Source organism: Triturus cristatus, chromosome 6 (assembly GCF_964204655.1).
Source record: "Triturus cristatus chromosome 6, aTriCri1.1, whole genome shotgun sequence".
Lineage (NCBI taxonomy): Eukaryota > Metazoa > Chordata > Amphibia > Caudata > Salamandridae > Triturus > Triturus cristatus.
In genome coordinates, this window is record NC_140589.1 from 1,936,399,714 (window position 1) to 1,936,416,728 (window position 17,015).

General features: G+C 49.2%; 1 protein-coding gene across 3 annotated transcripts in view; it reads left to right on the forward strand.

The window, feature by feature from the left end:
* The window catches only part of LOC146822534 (N-acetylneuraminylgalactosylglucosyl-glucoside beta-1,4-N- acetylgalactosaminyltransferase 2-like), an 865,225-nt gene that overhangs the window by 236,968 nt on the left and 611,242 nt on the right, over window positions 1–17,015 (forward strand). For all 3 annotated transcript variants that reach the window (XM_085613655.1, XM_085613654.1, XM_085613656.1), the window contains exon 3: window positions 10,661–10,798. In XM_085613655.1, the coding sequence (XP_085469781.1) occupies window positions 10,661–10,798 (138 nt within the window). The remainder of the gene's footprint in view (window positions 1–10,660; window positions 10,799–17,015) is intronic.

The window sequence follows — 17,015 nt, forward strand, 5'->3', positions numbered from 1 at the left end:
TAGTGTCTGATTCCCTGCAAATTAAAACAAGGCACACGTTACGACCCTACGGTAACCCAGATGGTAAGGTGAGAGAAACAGAAAAAATAAAAAGATAAAAATTCTAGCAAACTTCCTGACTGAATGGAATGCAATACGGTCAAAACAGTTTTACAGTTTTTCAAACAGAAAGGTAATAATGCAATGTCATTAGTTCATAACATGAGAACGTAGATTATATCTGTACTTTCCGGACTTGTCTGGTCTTGGAATAGTTGGTCTACAGGTGCGGAAATGTTCGATTCCACAGGTGACAAGTGTTCACTTTGTACAATACTCGGTTCAGGATTCAAGGGAGCGGTTCCTGTTGAGGTGTCAAAGTTCTGTGTTTCCGTTCGTGGGTGGTCCGTTAGGTACTCTGCATAACTGAAAGGGATGTGCCTAGGAACAGGTTCTGTCTCGGATACACCAATTCCCTGTCTAACCCAGTTGTCATAGGGGAGTGGAAGAGGGACACGCTTCGTATGGCTGGCGTGCACCCAATTTTTCCTGCCAGCTAGGCGTACTGCAGTTCTGGTTGCAAGGAGGACCTGAAACGGGCCCACGAATCTTGGCTGAAGGTTCCGAGTACGTTCAAAGTTCCGAACTACAACCTGGTCGCCGGGTTTCAACGTGTGGCCTGGACTCTCCGGCAGTTTAGGCAAGGATTCGAATACCTGTTAATGAATAAGGCTCAATTTAGCAGTCAGATCATGAAGGTAATCAATCAACATTGGGTATTCAATCTGTTTGAATTCCTTTGGCCTAGGGACTCCCCAAACATTAGCAGGGCGGCCGAACACAATCTCATATGGGCTAAGCCCTACTCGAGAGTGTACAGTCGCTCTGGTGGACAGTAAAGCTAAAGGCAGTGCGTCTGGCCAAGAGAGACCAGTGGAAGCTTGAATTTTCGCAAGTTTCAGCTTCAGGGTGCCATTGTACCCTTCAACCAAACCCGCTGACTGTGGGTGATTCGCACTGTGGAATTTCTGGGAAATACCCAGACCCGCACACACACTCTTCATAACTTTCCCTACAAACTCACTTCCATTGTCCGACCAAACAATCCGTGGCATACCATACCTAGGGAAGTATTCTTTGAGGAGGATTTTGGCAGTGGACATAGCAGTGTTATCCTTTAACGGATATGCCTCAATCCATCTTGAGAAGGCACAGACTACCACTAGGACGTATTTGAGATTGTTTCACCTGTCCATGTGGATAAAATCCAACTGAATCTCTTCAAAGGGACAAGAAGGGGGAGCAAAATGGCCAGATGGGGTTGGGGTTCCCTTGCCAGGATTATGCATCAGGCATATCATGCAATTTTTCACCACTCTTTCTGCACACTTAGTAATTCCATCGTTCTTCCATACTGGAGCTAACATTTTACAGATCCCTTTCGAACTGATGTGCGCCGCTCCATGCGCCATCGTGACTACTGCAAGTACATACGCATCAGGTAACATCCAACGTTGCTGCTCAGACAAATCGACCCAACATCCACTTGAATCCATTTTACCCGTTTTTTCCTTCCATTCATTCTTCTCATTTTCAGTTGCTTCATTCTGGATTGCTTTCACACTTTCAATCGTATTCTCACACATTCCTGATTCCGCAATCCATCTTGCAGACGTTGCAACGTACATTCGGCTCGTCATGTTCTTGGCCGTTTCTTTAGCGACCTCATCAGCAAACGCATTCCCACGGCCAACATCATCTGTAATCTTCCGATGTGCACTGCACTTCACAATTGCAACTTCATTCGGTAGGGTCAGGGATTCCAATAGATCGCTGACTAATTGTGCATGTTGGATCTTAGTCCCATGGGACGTGAGAAAACCTCTTTCTCTCCAGAGACGCCCAAAATTGTGTGCAACGCCGAAGGCGTACTGGCTATCAGTAAACACATTCACTCTCTTTCCCTCAGCTAAAACACACGCTCTTGTTAATGCAATTAATTCTGCAGCTTGGGCAGAATTCTGACTCACTCTTGCAGTCTCAACAATCGTACTCAAAGTCGTAACTGCATACGCGGCCGTCACATCACCATTCTGTAACTTAAAACAAGACCCATCGACATATAAAGTGCCGTCTGGGTCTAGTAACGGAGTGTCTTTTAAATCAATCCGACCTTTTGTCTCTTCCTCAGTTCTAAAACAACAATTATGAGGCTCTGAATCACTCGACTCTTGAGTAGTCGGCAACAGCGTTGCTGGATTCAATATGTTGCATCGCTTGATCTGAATGTGACTTGCCAAAAGCGTCAGCTCATAGCCTGATAGTCTAGCACTGGTGAGGTGCTGAGTTTTCGTTCGATTCATGAGTGTATCCACAGCATGTGGAACCATGACTACTAACATGTTGTTCATGACTAGTCCAGCAGACTGTCGAATAGACACTGCAGCTGCTGCTGTAGCTCTCAAACAACTTGGCAATGCTCTGGCTACCGGATCTAATGTGGATGAGAAATATGCACAAGGCCGCTGTTTGTCACCAAATTGTTGCGTTAATACACTCAATGCACAACCTTCTCTTTCATGGACATATAGAGTAAACGGCTTACTGTAGTCAGGAGTACCCAACACAGGAGCTGAACACAGCGCATCACGTAAGTCAGAGAAGCTCTGTTGACATTCATCAGACCATGGCAAAGGGCTCGGAACACCTTTTCCAGTCAGGGCTACCAACGGTTTCGCCATGAGAGAAAAATTTGGGATCCATTGCCTACAGTATGACGTAATACCCAAAAACGCACGTACTTCTCTTTGTGTGCTTGGTACAGTCATCTGCGAAATTGCTTTGATTCTCTCTGGGGTCAACCTTCTTCCCTCCTTTGACAAAAGATGACCTAAGTAGGTCACTTCTTGGCAACAATATTGCAGTTTAGAAGGTGACACCTTGTGATGTAAGTCTGACAAATGATGCAACAAAGAAATTGTAGCTGCTTTGCAAGTTTCCTTGTCATCAGCGGCTAGTAAAAGATCGTCTACATATTGGATCAGAGCAACACCATGAGGAAGTACAAGGGCATCTAATTGACTCTTTAATGCTTGACTGTAAATTGAAGGGCTCTCACAATAACCTTGTGGAGCGCGTTTGAATCTGAAACTGCGACCTCCTAAGGAGAAACCAAAAATGTCTCTACTTTCTTCGGCTATGGGAATGCTGAAGAAGGCATTTTTCAAGTCGATCACTGTAAACCATGAAGCTGAGGCAGGAATCAACGTCAGTAATGCAGTGATATCTGGTACCACAGGAAACTGTGGAATCACTATTTTGTTAACTTCTCTGAGGTCAATCACAAATCTGTAAATTGGAGGTTTAGAAGGGTCAGTGCGTTTCAAAATCGGCAGAACAGGACTATTGCAGACGTTTCCTCTAGTTTCCTCAATCACATCTTTCTGTATTAAGTCTTTCACAATCAGCAAGAGTGCTCGTTCACCTTCATTCGAAATCCGATACTGTGGGATTCGTGGAAATTTAACATTAGCTTTCAGACTTACCACATAAGGGGGAATTTCCAAGAGGCCTACATCGTTAGGACCAGTTGCCCAAAGAGTATCAGGGAGAGAACGCAGCTCCGGTGGGAGCTTATCCATCGACATATACATTGGAGAGATGACTCGTTTGCCTAATGTGAGCTGTACTCCCGAAGGAGAACAGTACAGTGTCGCGTGCAGGCGTTTCAACAGATCTAAACCAAGCAGATTCTCATTACAACCGGTTGTTAGGATAAGGGGTGCTTCTAGTTCGCATGGCCCAACAGAAATTGACAAAGGACTAGAAACAGGATTGTGAACAGGGGCGCCTGAAAATCCTACCGAAGTGTTCGTTAAGCCAGACAAAGGTGCGCCAGGGAGTTTCGCATGCATAATTGAACTTTTTGCCGCACCAGTATCCAACAGAAACGGTTCGACCACGCCTGAGGTAACTACTGCGACATAAGGTCCACTCTGATCAACTGGAACTGATACTACTCCCTCTCTCTGCCTGCGGCTGTCCTATTGCTCGCTTCTTTGGATCTCTTCATTATGATCATAGTAATCTTCAACATGATACTGTGGAGATCTACCTGGTTGCGTAGGTTGTACATTTCGCTGATCGAAATAATTCGATTGGCGATCAGTCTGTGGTGTCATCGTACCACGCCCTCTACCTCTAGGAGCTTGCATAAACCCAACATTACCTCTCTGAGCTGGGACACCACTAGTTTGTGGGTGCAGAACTGGACACTCATTCTTATAATGACCCTCCTTTTTACAATAAGCACACTGATTCCATGCTAACTGTTGCCGGGGAAAACCATAATTAAATCTTTGGGCCGTCCCTTGCTGGAATTGTGGCTGCTGCTGATACTGGGGTCGCTGCTGTGAATCTGACTGATTTGAACGAGGCGGATACGCCTGTTGCAAAAGAACTTTGGTCTTTAAATCTTTCGTTTTCTTTTCTGATTTTTCCTTCTCTTCTTTCTCTCTATTCTCGTAATACTGAGCAGTTGCAAGTATCTGTGCTGTCGTCGACACTGCCCATGCACTTTCAGAATCCTTTAACTTGTTACTAAGCTCAGGTAGTAAATTATACACAAACTTGTCGACAAACAATCTCTGGCCTCCCTCAGTACTCATATCTTGCCCACTGTGATCTACGAAGGTCTCTTCAAATCTAGTGAAGAAGTCAGAGACGCTTTCGTCCTTCTTTTGCTTGCATGCCGATAATTTATCCCAATTGACTCGTAACGCTGGCATCAGCGTTTTCATCAGAGTAATTATTCTGCCAGGTAAGGCAGCAATCAGAGGTTCTGGTTTAGCACCGCCAACTTGTTGCGCATCTGCCGCTATAATAGCTGCCCAATCACCTCCTAAGGCGACTGGGTGGTTCTCTTGCCGAATTTTGGCCCATATAGGCTGTGGCACCACATTACCAAACAACATTTCAATGTCTGCCAAATTCATGATACACGCTTGAACTGTCTGCGTTAACTCTTTGTAATAACCAGCAGGATTTTTACGTGGGTCTGGTAATGCTTGTTTTACTGCTAATACTTCAGCCCGTTTCCAAGGGAAGTGTATCCACACTCTCTGGAAATGTGCCGGAGCAGCTAAAATACCCAAGTTCCCATCAGCTTGAACTGCATCACGCCATATCGGTGGAACTTCCCTCATCGGATATTGACCTCGTCTTTTCCTAGTAGTAATCGGTGAACCATCAGGGTCTCTTGTCGCTCGAAGAGGGGACTCATCCCTATAAGCTAAAATCAGTTCTATCGCTCCCCTTACTTCTGGACCTATCACCATTCCTGCCGCAAATTTCTGTTGAATATTTATCAGGTCAGTGGGGACGGAGTCTAAATCATCATCTTCCCATTCTTCACGCACAAGAGAACACATCACGTCAAAAACATAACGTTGAGTCGGTTCATTCCATTGCATAAATGTCTCTAACACTCTTCGTGCATCATACTTCGCAGCTTTCGACATCCACCTAAGAGCTGTCGAATCTAAATTGTCTCGTTCTTGGGAACCAGGAAGCTGGCTACGTCTCTGTATAGAGTCAGAAACGGGGGTCCCAATTAAGGACCTGTAGAGAGGAGTTAAGATATTAGTTACAGAGTCGGTTATTTTCAGACGAACGGAAAGCGGAGTCAGAATGTTCACAGGGTTCGGGGACAAGGCAGCTGGAGCAGATGAAATAGTAAGGGTGGGAGTAGCAGGTAAAGCAGTTTGCGAAACGAAAGGCAAAGGCGGAACGGGCAACCCAGGAAGAGGGGGTGCCGAAGGAACATTAACCACGGGAAGGATAGGAGCTGCAATCAAAGGAAGTGGAGCAACTATTCCAGGCTGACCAGCAGCTGGCTGTACAACAGGTAGTAATTGTGGTACTGTAATACCCTGTGCATACGGTGGAGGTGAATTCAACAGGTAAGACAACAGAGGATCCTTTTCATGATCCTCCATCGGCTTAGCAGGACATGATGGCAATACAGGGTAACATTTATCAATTGCCAAATTATATTTTCTATTCGCCATCTCCATTGCTTTCTCAGTCTCGTTGACATGCAACTGCCTAGCAGACTCCATTAAAGTCAACCCTTTCTCTTTCTGTTCTTTCTTTGTTTTCCTAATTTCTCTCTGTTTGGCTTCTTTGCGCCATACGCGAAAAGAATCAAACATTGCCGGCCGGGCTTTTCTCTTGAACAACTTCATTTCTAGATTATCTAGTATTTCCGTTTCGAAGCTACCATGTGGTGGCCAACTAAGGACACCATCTTTTTTGGTATAACGGACCCATACTTCATTATACGTAATAGGACCCACACCATGTTTACAATAGAGCTCATATGTAGGAGTTCCAATCGGAGGAACCGAACACGAATCCTCCAACCGGGAATCCCCGTTGCAACGTAACCAGGACAAGAAACAATTACTACTGGTAGTCATGACAACAAAAACAAATTCCAACCAAAATGCGCAGAGAACTTAGGCCTACCAAAATGAACCAATACCAAAACAAAGATTATCTAAACAAGAGCAACCAATGATAATCTACGAATCAAACCAGAGCAACAAGGAACAACCAAATCGAGCGTAACTAAATACTTAACTGAATTGTGGAAGACGTCACCAAGGAGAACCCGTCTACGTCTCGCCGTACTAAGGTCTGCACCTCGGGTCCAAGACAGGGCGACAGTCAGGGCAGCGGTCCTCTGTAGCCGTCTGGGAACGGGAACCCTCGTGGAAGAGATCGTCGGGCCACTTTTACGACATGCAGGGATCGATGAAGCGGGGTACCTCCCTCCGGAATCTTCACACGAAACTTCTCGAACTTTTCAGGCTTTGGACCGGTACCGGATGACGTCGCCCCACGTTGGGCGCCAATTTGAGGTTCTGGACTTTTAAGAGTCCAGAGGTGTCAGGGAAACAACACCCGAAGACCCCTGAGTTCCTCCTGTCTCGGTGCACAAATAAACAGAGACACGGGCTTCTCGATGGCGGCGTCAAAGACCAAGGTTTATTTACTGCAGGGACACAGAAATCATAGGAACCACACAGAGGCAGAATCTACGAGACTGTTCGAATTGCATTAAGTGGGTCACTCTTTAAATACACGCAAATTGTCTTTAGGCAACATTACACAAATATTTCTCATGCCCAACCCGGTATCCCAAACAAACAGCAAATTTGACATTAAACAATAATTAGTTGTAGGTTTTCAGTATTCGATCAGGTCCTCTCGACAGTTTTCCATTCTTCGCCCGATCCTCCCCATCATAAAAATCGTAACCTCCCCATTGTAAAAGCCCAGAAGGAAAGGAACAGAGCCAGGTGCAAAGGATTGAAATGTAGGATAAGAGGTGTTTATGGATCATAAACGGGCATGGCTACCGTCTTCGGCCTTTCAGTCAGGACAACGGACACGAGAACCAGTATAGCAGGACTGGCCTCAGGCAAGGGAGGCAGCTTGATTCTGCCTAGTCATGCAGCGTCAGCCTTTCTCGCGCTCGAGCTTACGTGTCCTTAACAAGGTGACTCTGCCGGGGTCATCGTCCGTTCATTGACTATGTGAGGGCAAGAAACAAGATGGATGCCGTAACTAAAATGGATGCCATGACTTTTACGACAGAATGCCCTATTTTCCAGTGAATTCATGCTAGTTGCACAGCGAAAACACTGTCATGTATACAATGGATCATTTGCGGTTCATTGGTACCGAAATCGTGTCAGTACTACGATACCGAATTCACGGGTTCGGATCGCTACAGAACCTCACAGCGACTGCAGACCGGCACTGCTCAGTGCTGGGAGTGAAGCTCCTTCGCAAGGGAGCGCCTGCGGCTGCAGACCGGCGCTGCTCAGTGCTGGGAGTGAAGCTCCTTCGCAAGGGAGCTCTCACAGCCGCAGAACGGCACTGCTCAGTGCTGGGAGTGAAGCTCCTTCACAAGGGAGCTCCAGCGATTGCAGACCGGCGCTGCTCAGTGCTGGGAGTGAAGCTCCTTCACAAGGGAGCTCCTGCGGCTGCAGACCGGCGCTGCTCAGTGCTGGGAGTGAAGCTCCTTCACAAGGGAGCTCCCACAGCCGCAGACCGGCGCTGCTCACTGCTGGGAGTGAAGCTCCTTCACAAGGGAGCTCCTACTGCTGCAGACCGGCGCTGCTCAGTGCAGGGAGTGAAGCTCCTTCACAAGGGAGCTCCTGCAGCTACAGACCGGCGCTGCTCAGTGCAGGGAGTGAAGCTCCTTACGAGACAGCTCCTTGGCAGACCAATGCTGATCAGTGCTGAGAGTGAAGCTCCTTATGAGACAGCTCCTAGGCAGACCGATGCTGATCAGTGTTGAGAGTAAAGCTCCTTACGAGACAGCTCCTAGGCAGACCAATGCTGATCAGTGCTGAGAGTGAAGACCCCTTACGAGTCAGCTCCTAGGCAGACCAATGCTGATCAGTGCTGAGAGTGAAGACCCTTTACGAGACAGCTCCTAGGCAGACCAATGCTGATCAGTGCTGAGAGTGAAGACCCCTTACGAGACAGCTCCTAGGCAGACCAATGCTGATCAGTGCTGAGAATGAAGACTCCTTACAAGACAGCTCCTAGGCAGACCAATGCTGATCAGTGCTGAGAGTGAAGACCCCTTAAGAGACAGCTCCAAGGCAGACCAATGCTGATCAGTGCTGAGAGTGAAGCTCCTTATGAGACAGCTCCTGGCAGACCAATGCTGATCAGTGCTGAGAGTGAAGCTCCTTATGAGACAGCTCCTGGCAGACCAATGCTGATCAGTGCTGAGAGTGAAACTCCTTATGAGACCGCTCCTGGCAGACCAATGCTGATCAGTGCTGAGAGTGAAACTCCTTATGAGACAGCTCGAAGCTCCTTACAGGACAGCTCCTGGCAGACCAATGCTGATCCGTGCTGAGAGTGAAGCTCCTTATGAGACAGCTCGAAGCTCCTTACAGGACAGCTCCTGGCAGACCAATGCTGATCCGTGCTGAGAGTGAAGCTCCTTATGAGACAGCTCGAAGCTCCTTACAGGACAGCTCCTGGCAGACCAATGCTGATCCGTGCTGAGAGTGAAGCTCCTTATGAGACAGCTCGAAGCTCCTTACGAGACAGCTCTTGAGCAGACCAATGCTGATCAGTGCTGAGAGTGAAGACCCTTTGCGAGACAGCTCCTAGGCAGACCAATGCTGATCAGTGCTGAGAGTGAAACTCCTTATGAGACAGCTCCTGGCAGACCAATACTGATCAGTGCTGAGAGTGAAACTCCTTATGAGACAGCTCCTGGCAGACCAATGCTGATCAGTGCTGAGAGTGAAACTCCTTATGAGACAGCTCCTGGCAGACCAATGCTGATCAGTGCTGAGAGTGAAACTCCTTATGAGACAGCTCGAAGCTCCTTACGAGACAGCTCCTGGCAGACCAATGCTGATCAGTGCTGAGAGTGAAGCTCCTTATGAGACAGCTCGAAGCTCCTTACGAGACAGCTCTTGAGCAGACCAATGCTGATCAGTGCTGAGACTGAAGACCCCTTACGAGACAGCTCCTAGGCAGACCAATGCTGATAAGTGCTGAGAGTGAAGACCCCTTACGAGACAGCTCCTGGGCAGACCAATGCTGATCAGTGCTGAGAGTGAAGACCCTTTACGACACAGCTCCTACGCAGACCAATGCTGATCAGTGCTGAGAGTGAAGACACCTTTCGAGACAGCTCCTAGGCAGACCAATGCTGAACAGTGCTGAGAGTGAAGACACCTTATGAGACAGCTCCTAGGCAGACCAATGCTGATCAGTGCTGAGAGTGAAGACCCCTTACGAGACAGCTCCTAGGCAGACCAATGCTGATCAGTGCTGAGAGTGAAGACCCCTTACGAGACAGCTCCTGGGCAGACCAATGCTGATCAGTGCTGAGAGTGAAGACCCCTTACGAGACAGCTCCTAGGCAGACCAATGCTAATCAGTGCTGAGAGTGAAGACCCTTTACGAGACAGCTCCTAGGCAGACCAATGCTGATCAGTGCTGAGAGTGAAGACCCCTTACGAGACAGCTCCTAGGCAGACCAATGCTGATCCGTGCTGAGAGTGAAGACCCTTTACGAGACAGCTCCTAGGCAGACCAATGCTGATCAGTGCTGAGAGTGAAGACCCCTTACGAGACAGCTCCTAGGCAGACCAATGCTGATCAGTGCTGAGAATGAAGACTCCTTACGAGACAGCTCCTGGGCAGACCAATGCTTATCAGTGCTGAGAGTGAAGACACCTCATGAGACAGCTCCTAGGCAGACCGATGCTGATCAGTGTTGAGAGTAAAGCTCCTTACGAGACAGCTCCTAGGCAGACCAATGCTGATCAGTTATGAGAGTGAAGCTCCTTATGAGACAGCTCCTGGCAGACCAATGCTGATCAGTGCTGAGAGTGAAGACCCTTTATGAGACAGCTCCTGAGCAGACCAATGCTGATCCGTGCTGAGAATGAAGACACCTTACGAGACAGCTCCTAGGCAGACCAATGCTGATCAGTTATGAGAGCGAAGCTCCTTACGAGACAGCTCCTAGGCAGACATATTCTGCTCATGTTCACCTGAGCAGTCCTGGGACTATGTCTGCTGTTACTGCTATGAGGTGCTCCCAAGCTTACTTCCGGATCTTTCTTTCCAGGATGTTTCCTAAGAAGCCTTGTGAGTGTGAGGACCCGAAGGTGCAGCATGTCGACCGCTTCCAGGACGCTCTTCAGCCAGATGAACTCGAGTCTGTAAAGCAGAGGCGGAAAAAGGAGTTTGAACACTTCAAAAAGAGGTAAACCCCAGATCTCATTTGTGGCATTATGCTTCTTCCTGATCCATGGAGTGCTATGTTAGCTTCTCTTGGAGCTGCCCTTCTGCCCCTCTGAGCTGCCCTTCTGCCCCTCTGAGCTCCCCTTAGCCCCTCTGAGCTCCCCTTCTGACCCTCTGAGCTCCCCTTCTGACCCTCTGAGCTCCCCTTCTGCCCCTCTGAGCTCCTCTTCTGCCCCTCTGAACTCCCCTTCGATCCCTCTGAACTCCCCTTCTGTCTTTCAATGCTCTCTGAGCTCCCTTTCCCCTCTCATTGCCTTGGGAGCTACCTTTCTACCCTCTGAGCTCTCCCCTCCTCTCACTCCTCTGAGCTCTCCTCCTGCCTCACACTCCTCCGAGCTCCCCTTCTGCCATCTGAGCTCTCCTTCACCCTTTCACTGCTCTCCGAGCTCCCTTTCCCTTCGCACTCCTTTGAGCTCCCATTCAGCCTCTCACTCCTCTGAGCTCCCCTTCGGCCTCTTTCTCCTCTGAGCTCTACTTCCCACCTCACTCCTCTGAGCTCACCTCCTGCCTATCACTCCTCTGAGCTCTTCTTCTGCGTCTTACTCCTCGAGCTCCCCTCCTGCCTATCACTCCTCTGAGCTCTTCTTCTCCGTCTCACTCCTCTGAGCTCCCCTTTTCCTCTCACTCCTCTGAGCTCTCCTTTTGTGTCTCACTGCTCTGAGCCCCCATTCTCCTCTCACTCCTCTGAGCTCTCCTTTTGTGTCTCACTCCTCTGAGCTCCCCTTCTCCTCTCACACCTCAGAGCTCCCCTTCTCCTCTCACTTCTCTGAGCTCCCTTCCCCTCTCTTTCCTCCGAGTTCCCCTTATGTGTCCCACTCCTCTGATCTCTCCTTCTGCCTCTCACTCCTCTGTGCTCTCCTTCTTCATCTCACTCATCTGACCTCCCCCTTCTCCCACTCATCTGAGCTCCCATTCAGCCCCTCCCTCCTCAGAGCTTCATTTCTGCCTCTCACTCCTCTTAGAACCCCTTTGGGCGCTCACTCCTCTGAGCTCCATTTCTGCCTCTCACTCTTCTGAGCCCTCTTCTCCTGTCACTCCTCTGAGCTCTCCTTCTGCCTCTCACTCCTCTGAGCTCCCTTCTCCTCTCACTCCTCTGAGCTCCTACTGCACTTTCACTCCTCCGAGCTCCCTTGCGGCTGCTTACTCCTCTGAGCTCCCCTTCTGCCTCTCACTCCTCTCTGAACTCCACTTCTGCCCCTCACCCATCTGAGCTTCCCTTTTGCTCTCACTCCTCTGAGCTTCATTTCTGCCTTTCACGTATCTGAGCTCGCCTTCTCCTCTCACTCTTCTGAGCTCACCTCTGCCTCTCACTCTTCTGAGCTCTCCTTCTCCTCTCACTCCTCTGAGCTCCCCTTCTGCCTCACACTCCTCTAAGCTCCATATCTGCATCTAACTCCCCTGAGCTCTTCTTCTACCTTACTCCTCTGGGATCTCCTTCTACCTCCCACTCACATGAGCTTCCTTTCTGCCTCTCACTACTCTGAGCTCCCCTTCTTCTTCCTGCTCTTCGGTGAGCTCTCCTTCTCCCTTCACTCCTCTGAGCTCTCCTTTTGCCTTTCACTCCTCTGAGCTACCCTTCTCCACTCATTCCGCTGAGCTCTCCATCTGTCTCTCACTCCTCTGAACTCCCCTTTGGCCGCTCACTCCTCTGAGCTCTGCTTCTGCCTCTCACTCATGTGATCTCCCTTTCTCCTCTCACTCCTCAGAACTCCATTTCTGCCTCACTCTCATTAGAGCTCCATTTCTTCCTCTCGTTCCTCAGAGCTCCTTTCTGCCTCTCACTCCGCTAAGCTCCCCTTCGCCTCTCACTTGTCAGAGCTCCATTTCTGCCTCTCACTTCCCTGAGCTCCATTTCTGCTTCTCACTCCTCAGAGCTCCATTTCTGCCTCTCACTTCCCTGAGCTCCATTTCTGCCTCTCACTCCTCAGAGCTCCATTTCTGCCTCTCACTTCCCTGAGCTCCATTTCTGCCTCTCACTCCTCAGAGCTCCATTTCTGCCTCTCACTTCCCTGAGCTCCATTTCTGCCTCTCACTCCTCAGAGCTCCAATTCTGCCTCAGAGCTCCATTTCTGCCTCTCACTCCTCAGATCTCCATTTCTGCCTCTCAGAGGGGCATATTATCAAGGACCGGCGATACAATTATCGCCGCTTTAGCGGTAGAAAACTGCCGCTAAAGCGGCGATAATGGGCTCGATAATATGCTCTATGGAATTCCAATGGAAGCCCAGGTTAGACGCCCTTCACATCTAACCTGGGTTTTCATTGGAATTCCATAGAGCATTTTATCAAGCCCATTATCGCTGCTTTAACGGCAGTTTTCTGCCGCTAAAGCGGCGATAATTTTAACGCAGTGCTTGACAATATGCCCCTCAGTTCTTAACTGCTGCCTGCTACTGCAGTCATAGACATACAGTCAGACATACAACATTTTATCGCCTGGCTTGATAATATGCCCCAGAGAATTCCCATAGAAGCCCATGTTCTGGTGTCAACATGGGCTTCTATCGGAATTCTCAAGGGCATATTATCGCTCCTTTAGCGGCAGTTTTCTGCCGCTGAAGCGGCGATAATGTTAACGCCGTGCTTGATAATATGCCCCTTAATTCGCTCTCAAAACTCAGCTTTTCGCACATGTCAATTCAAGATAAAGGATGACCATACACTGGCCTTGTCCCATGCCCCCAGAGAATACTGTCCCATGCGCCCAGAGAATACTGTCCCATGCGCCCAGAGAATACTGTCCCATGCCCCCAGAGAATACTGTCCCATGCGCCCAGAGAATACTGTCCCATGCGCCCAGAGAATACTGTCCCATGCCCCCAGAGAATACTGTTCCATGCCCCCATTGACTGTTGCTCCATGCCCCCAGAGAATACTGTCCCATGCCCCCAGAGAATACTGTCCCATGCCCCAAGAGAATACTGTCCCATGCCCCCATTGACTGTTGTTCCATGCCCCCAGAGAGTACTATTCCATGCCCCCAGAAAAAACTGTCCCATGCGCCCAGAGAATACTGTTCCATGCCCCCAGAAAATACTGTTCCATGCCCCCATTGACTGTTGCTCCATGCCCCCAGAGAATACTGTCCCATACCCCCAGAGAATACTGTCCCATGCCCCCATTGACTGTTGTTCCATGCCCCCAGAGAGTACTGACCCATGCCCCCAGAGAATACTGTTCCATGCCCCCATTGACTGTTGTTCCATGCCCCCAGAGAGTACTGTCCCATGCCCCCAGAGAATACTGTCCCATGCCCCCAGAGAATACTGTCCCATGCTCCCAGAAAGTGCTGTCCCATGCCCCCAGAGAATACTGTCCCATGCGCCCAGAGAATACTGTCCCATGCCCCCAGAGAATACTGTTCCATGCCCCCATTGACTGTTGCTCCATGCCCCCAGAGAATACTGTCCCATGCCCCCAGAGAATACTGTCCCATGCCCCAAGAGAATACTGTCCCATGCCCCCATTGACTGTTGTTCCATGCCCCCAGAGAGTACTATTCCATGCCCCCAGAAAAAACTGTCCCATGCGCCCAGAGAATACTGTTCCATGCCCCCAGAAAATACTGTTCCATGCCCCCATTGACTGTTGCTCCATGCCCCCAGAGAATACTGTCCCATACCCCCAGAGAATACTGTCCCATGCCCCCATTGACTGTTGTTCCATGCCCCCAGAGAGTACTGACCCATGCCCCCAGAGAATACTGTTCCATGCCCCCATTGACTGTTGTTCCATGCCCCCAGAGAGTACTGTCCCATGCCCCCAGAGAATACTGTCCCATGCCCCCAGAGAATACTGTCCCATGCTCCCAGAAAGTGCTGTCCCATGCCCTCAGAGAGAACTGTTCTGAGAGTACTGTCCTATGCCCTCAGTAAGTACTGTCCCATGCCCTCAGATAATACTGTCCCTTGCCCTCAGAGAGTGCGGTCCCATGCCCCCAGAGAGTGCTGTCCCATGCCCTCAGAGAATAATATCCAATGCCCCCAGTGAATACTGTCCCATGCTCCCAGAGAATACCGTCCCATGCCTCCTGAGTGTGCTGTCCCATGCCCTCAGACAGTGCTGGCACATGCCCTCAGAGAGAACTGTTCCAGAGAGTAGTGTCCAATGCCCTCAGTGAGTACTGTCCAATGCTCTCAGTGAGTACTGTCCACTGCCCTCAGTGAGTACTGTCCCTTGCCCTCAGTGAGTACTGTTGTTAATCAGTGGTCACTGATTACTGCCCCATGCCCTCAGGGGGTACTGTTGTTAATCAGTGGTCACTGGTTACTGTCCCATGCCCTCAGCGGGTACTGTTGTTAATCTGTGGTCACTGGTTACTGTTCCATGCCATCAGCGATTACTGTTTATCAGTGGTCACTGATTAGCATGCCATGCCCTCAGCGGGCTACTGTTGGTAGTTAGTGGTCACTCATTACCATGCCATGCCCTCAGGAGTTACTATTGTTAATCAACGGTCACTGATTACCGTGCCATGCCTTTAGCCTGTACAGTTGTTAATCAGTGGTCACTGATTTTCATGCCATACTGTTGTTAATCCGTGGTCACCGATTACCAACCATGTCCTCAGTGGGTATGTTCGTTGATGAGTGGTCACTGATTACTGTGCCATGCCTTTAGCCTGTACTGTTGTTAATCAGGGGTCACTGATTTTCATGCCATACTGTTGTTAATCAGTGGTCACTGATTACCGTGCCATGCCCTCAGCGGGTACTGTTGTTAATCAGTGGTCAATGATTACTGTGCCAGACTGTTGTTAATCAGTGGTCAATGTTTACCATGCCACGCCCTCAGCCGGTACTGTTGTTAATCAGTGATCAATGATTACTGTGCCATGCCCTCAGTGGGTACTGTTGTTAATCAGTGGTCAATGATTACTGTGCCATGCCCTCAGCGGGTACTGTTGTTAATCAGTGGTCAATGATTACTGTGCCATGCCCTCAGCGGGTACTGTTGTTAATCAGTGGTCAATGATAACTGTGCCATGCCCTCAGTGGGTACTGTTGTTAATCAGTGGTCAATGATTACTGTGCCATGCCCTCAGCGGGTAATGTTATTAATCAGTGGGCAATGATTACTGTGCCATACTGTTGTTAATCAGTGGTCACTGATTTTCATGCCATACTGTTGTTAATCAGTGGTCACTGATTACCGTGCCACGCCCTCAGCGAGTATTGTTGTTGACAAGTGGTCACTAATTACTGTGCCATGCCCTCAGTGGAGACTGTTGTTAATCAGTGGTCACTGTTTACCGTGCTACACCCTCTGCAGGTACTGTTGTTAATCAGTGGTCACTGTTTACCGTGCCATACTGTTGTTAATCAGTGGTCAATGATTACTGTGGCATACTGTTGTTAATCAGTTGTTATTAATTACTGTGCCATGCCCTCAGTGGAGACTGTTGTTAATCAGTTGTCAATGTTTACTGTGCCACACCCTCAGCGGGTACTGTAGTTAATCAGTGGTCACTAATTACTGTGCCATGCCCTCAGTGGGTACTGTTGTTAATGTCATGTTATGTTAACTGGGATTCATAGTGCGCATAATCCCCAACCGGTCTCTTAGCGCTGCAAGAGAATAGTTAACACCCCTCCAAAGGTCGAATGTACATGCTCCCGGCCAGGGCCTATGATGTACCCAAAGCCTCTATAAATAGTAGAGTCTTGAGTCTTTTCCTAAATGGGAGAAGGGTGGATTCCTTACGTTGGCACTCTGGCAGACTATTCCAAAGTTGGGGGATCAATACAGAAAAGGCTCTGCCACCTTTTGAGGTTGTTTTGAACCGTGGGCAGGCTCGTAGGCCTGCCTCAGACAAACTAAGGGAACGTCCTGGCACATAGTTCTCTAGGCGCTCCTTGATGTATACTGGGGCCTAGCCATGTAGGGCTTTGTGGGCGATGCAGCCGCCTTTGAACCTGGCTCTCTGTTTAAGTGGGAGCCAGTGCAGCTGCTGCAGTAAATGAGTAGCATGCACCCGTCTTGGGAGCCTGAAGATCAGCCTCGCTGCGTCATTCACGGCCACTTATAGTTTAGTAAGCAGTTTATCAGGAAGACCAATGTACAGGGCATTGCCATCGTCCAACCGTGACAAAATCATTGCTGACACAACCATCTGTAGAGTGGTGAATCAGAGGAGGGGAGCAAGTTTCCGCAGTTGTCACAGTAAGCCCACGCAGGTC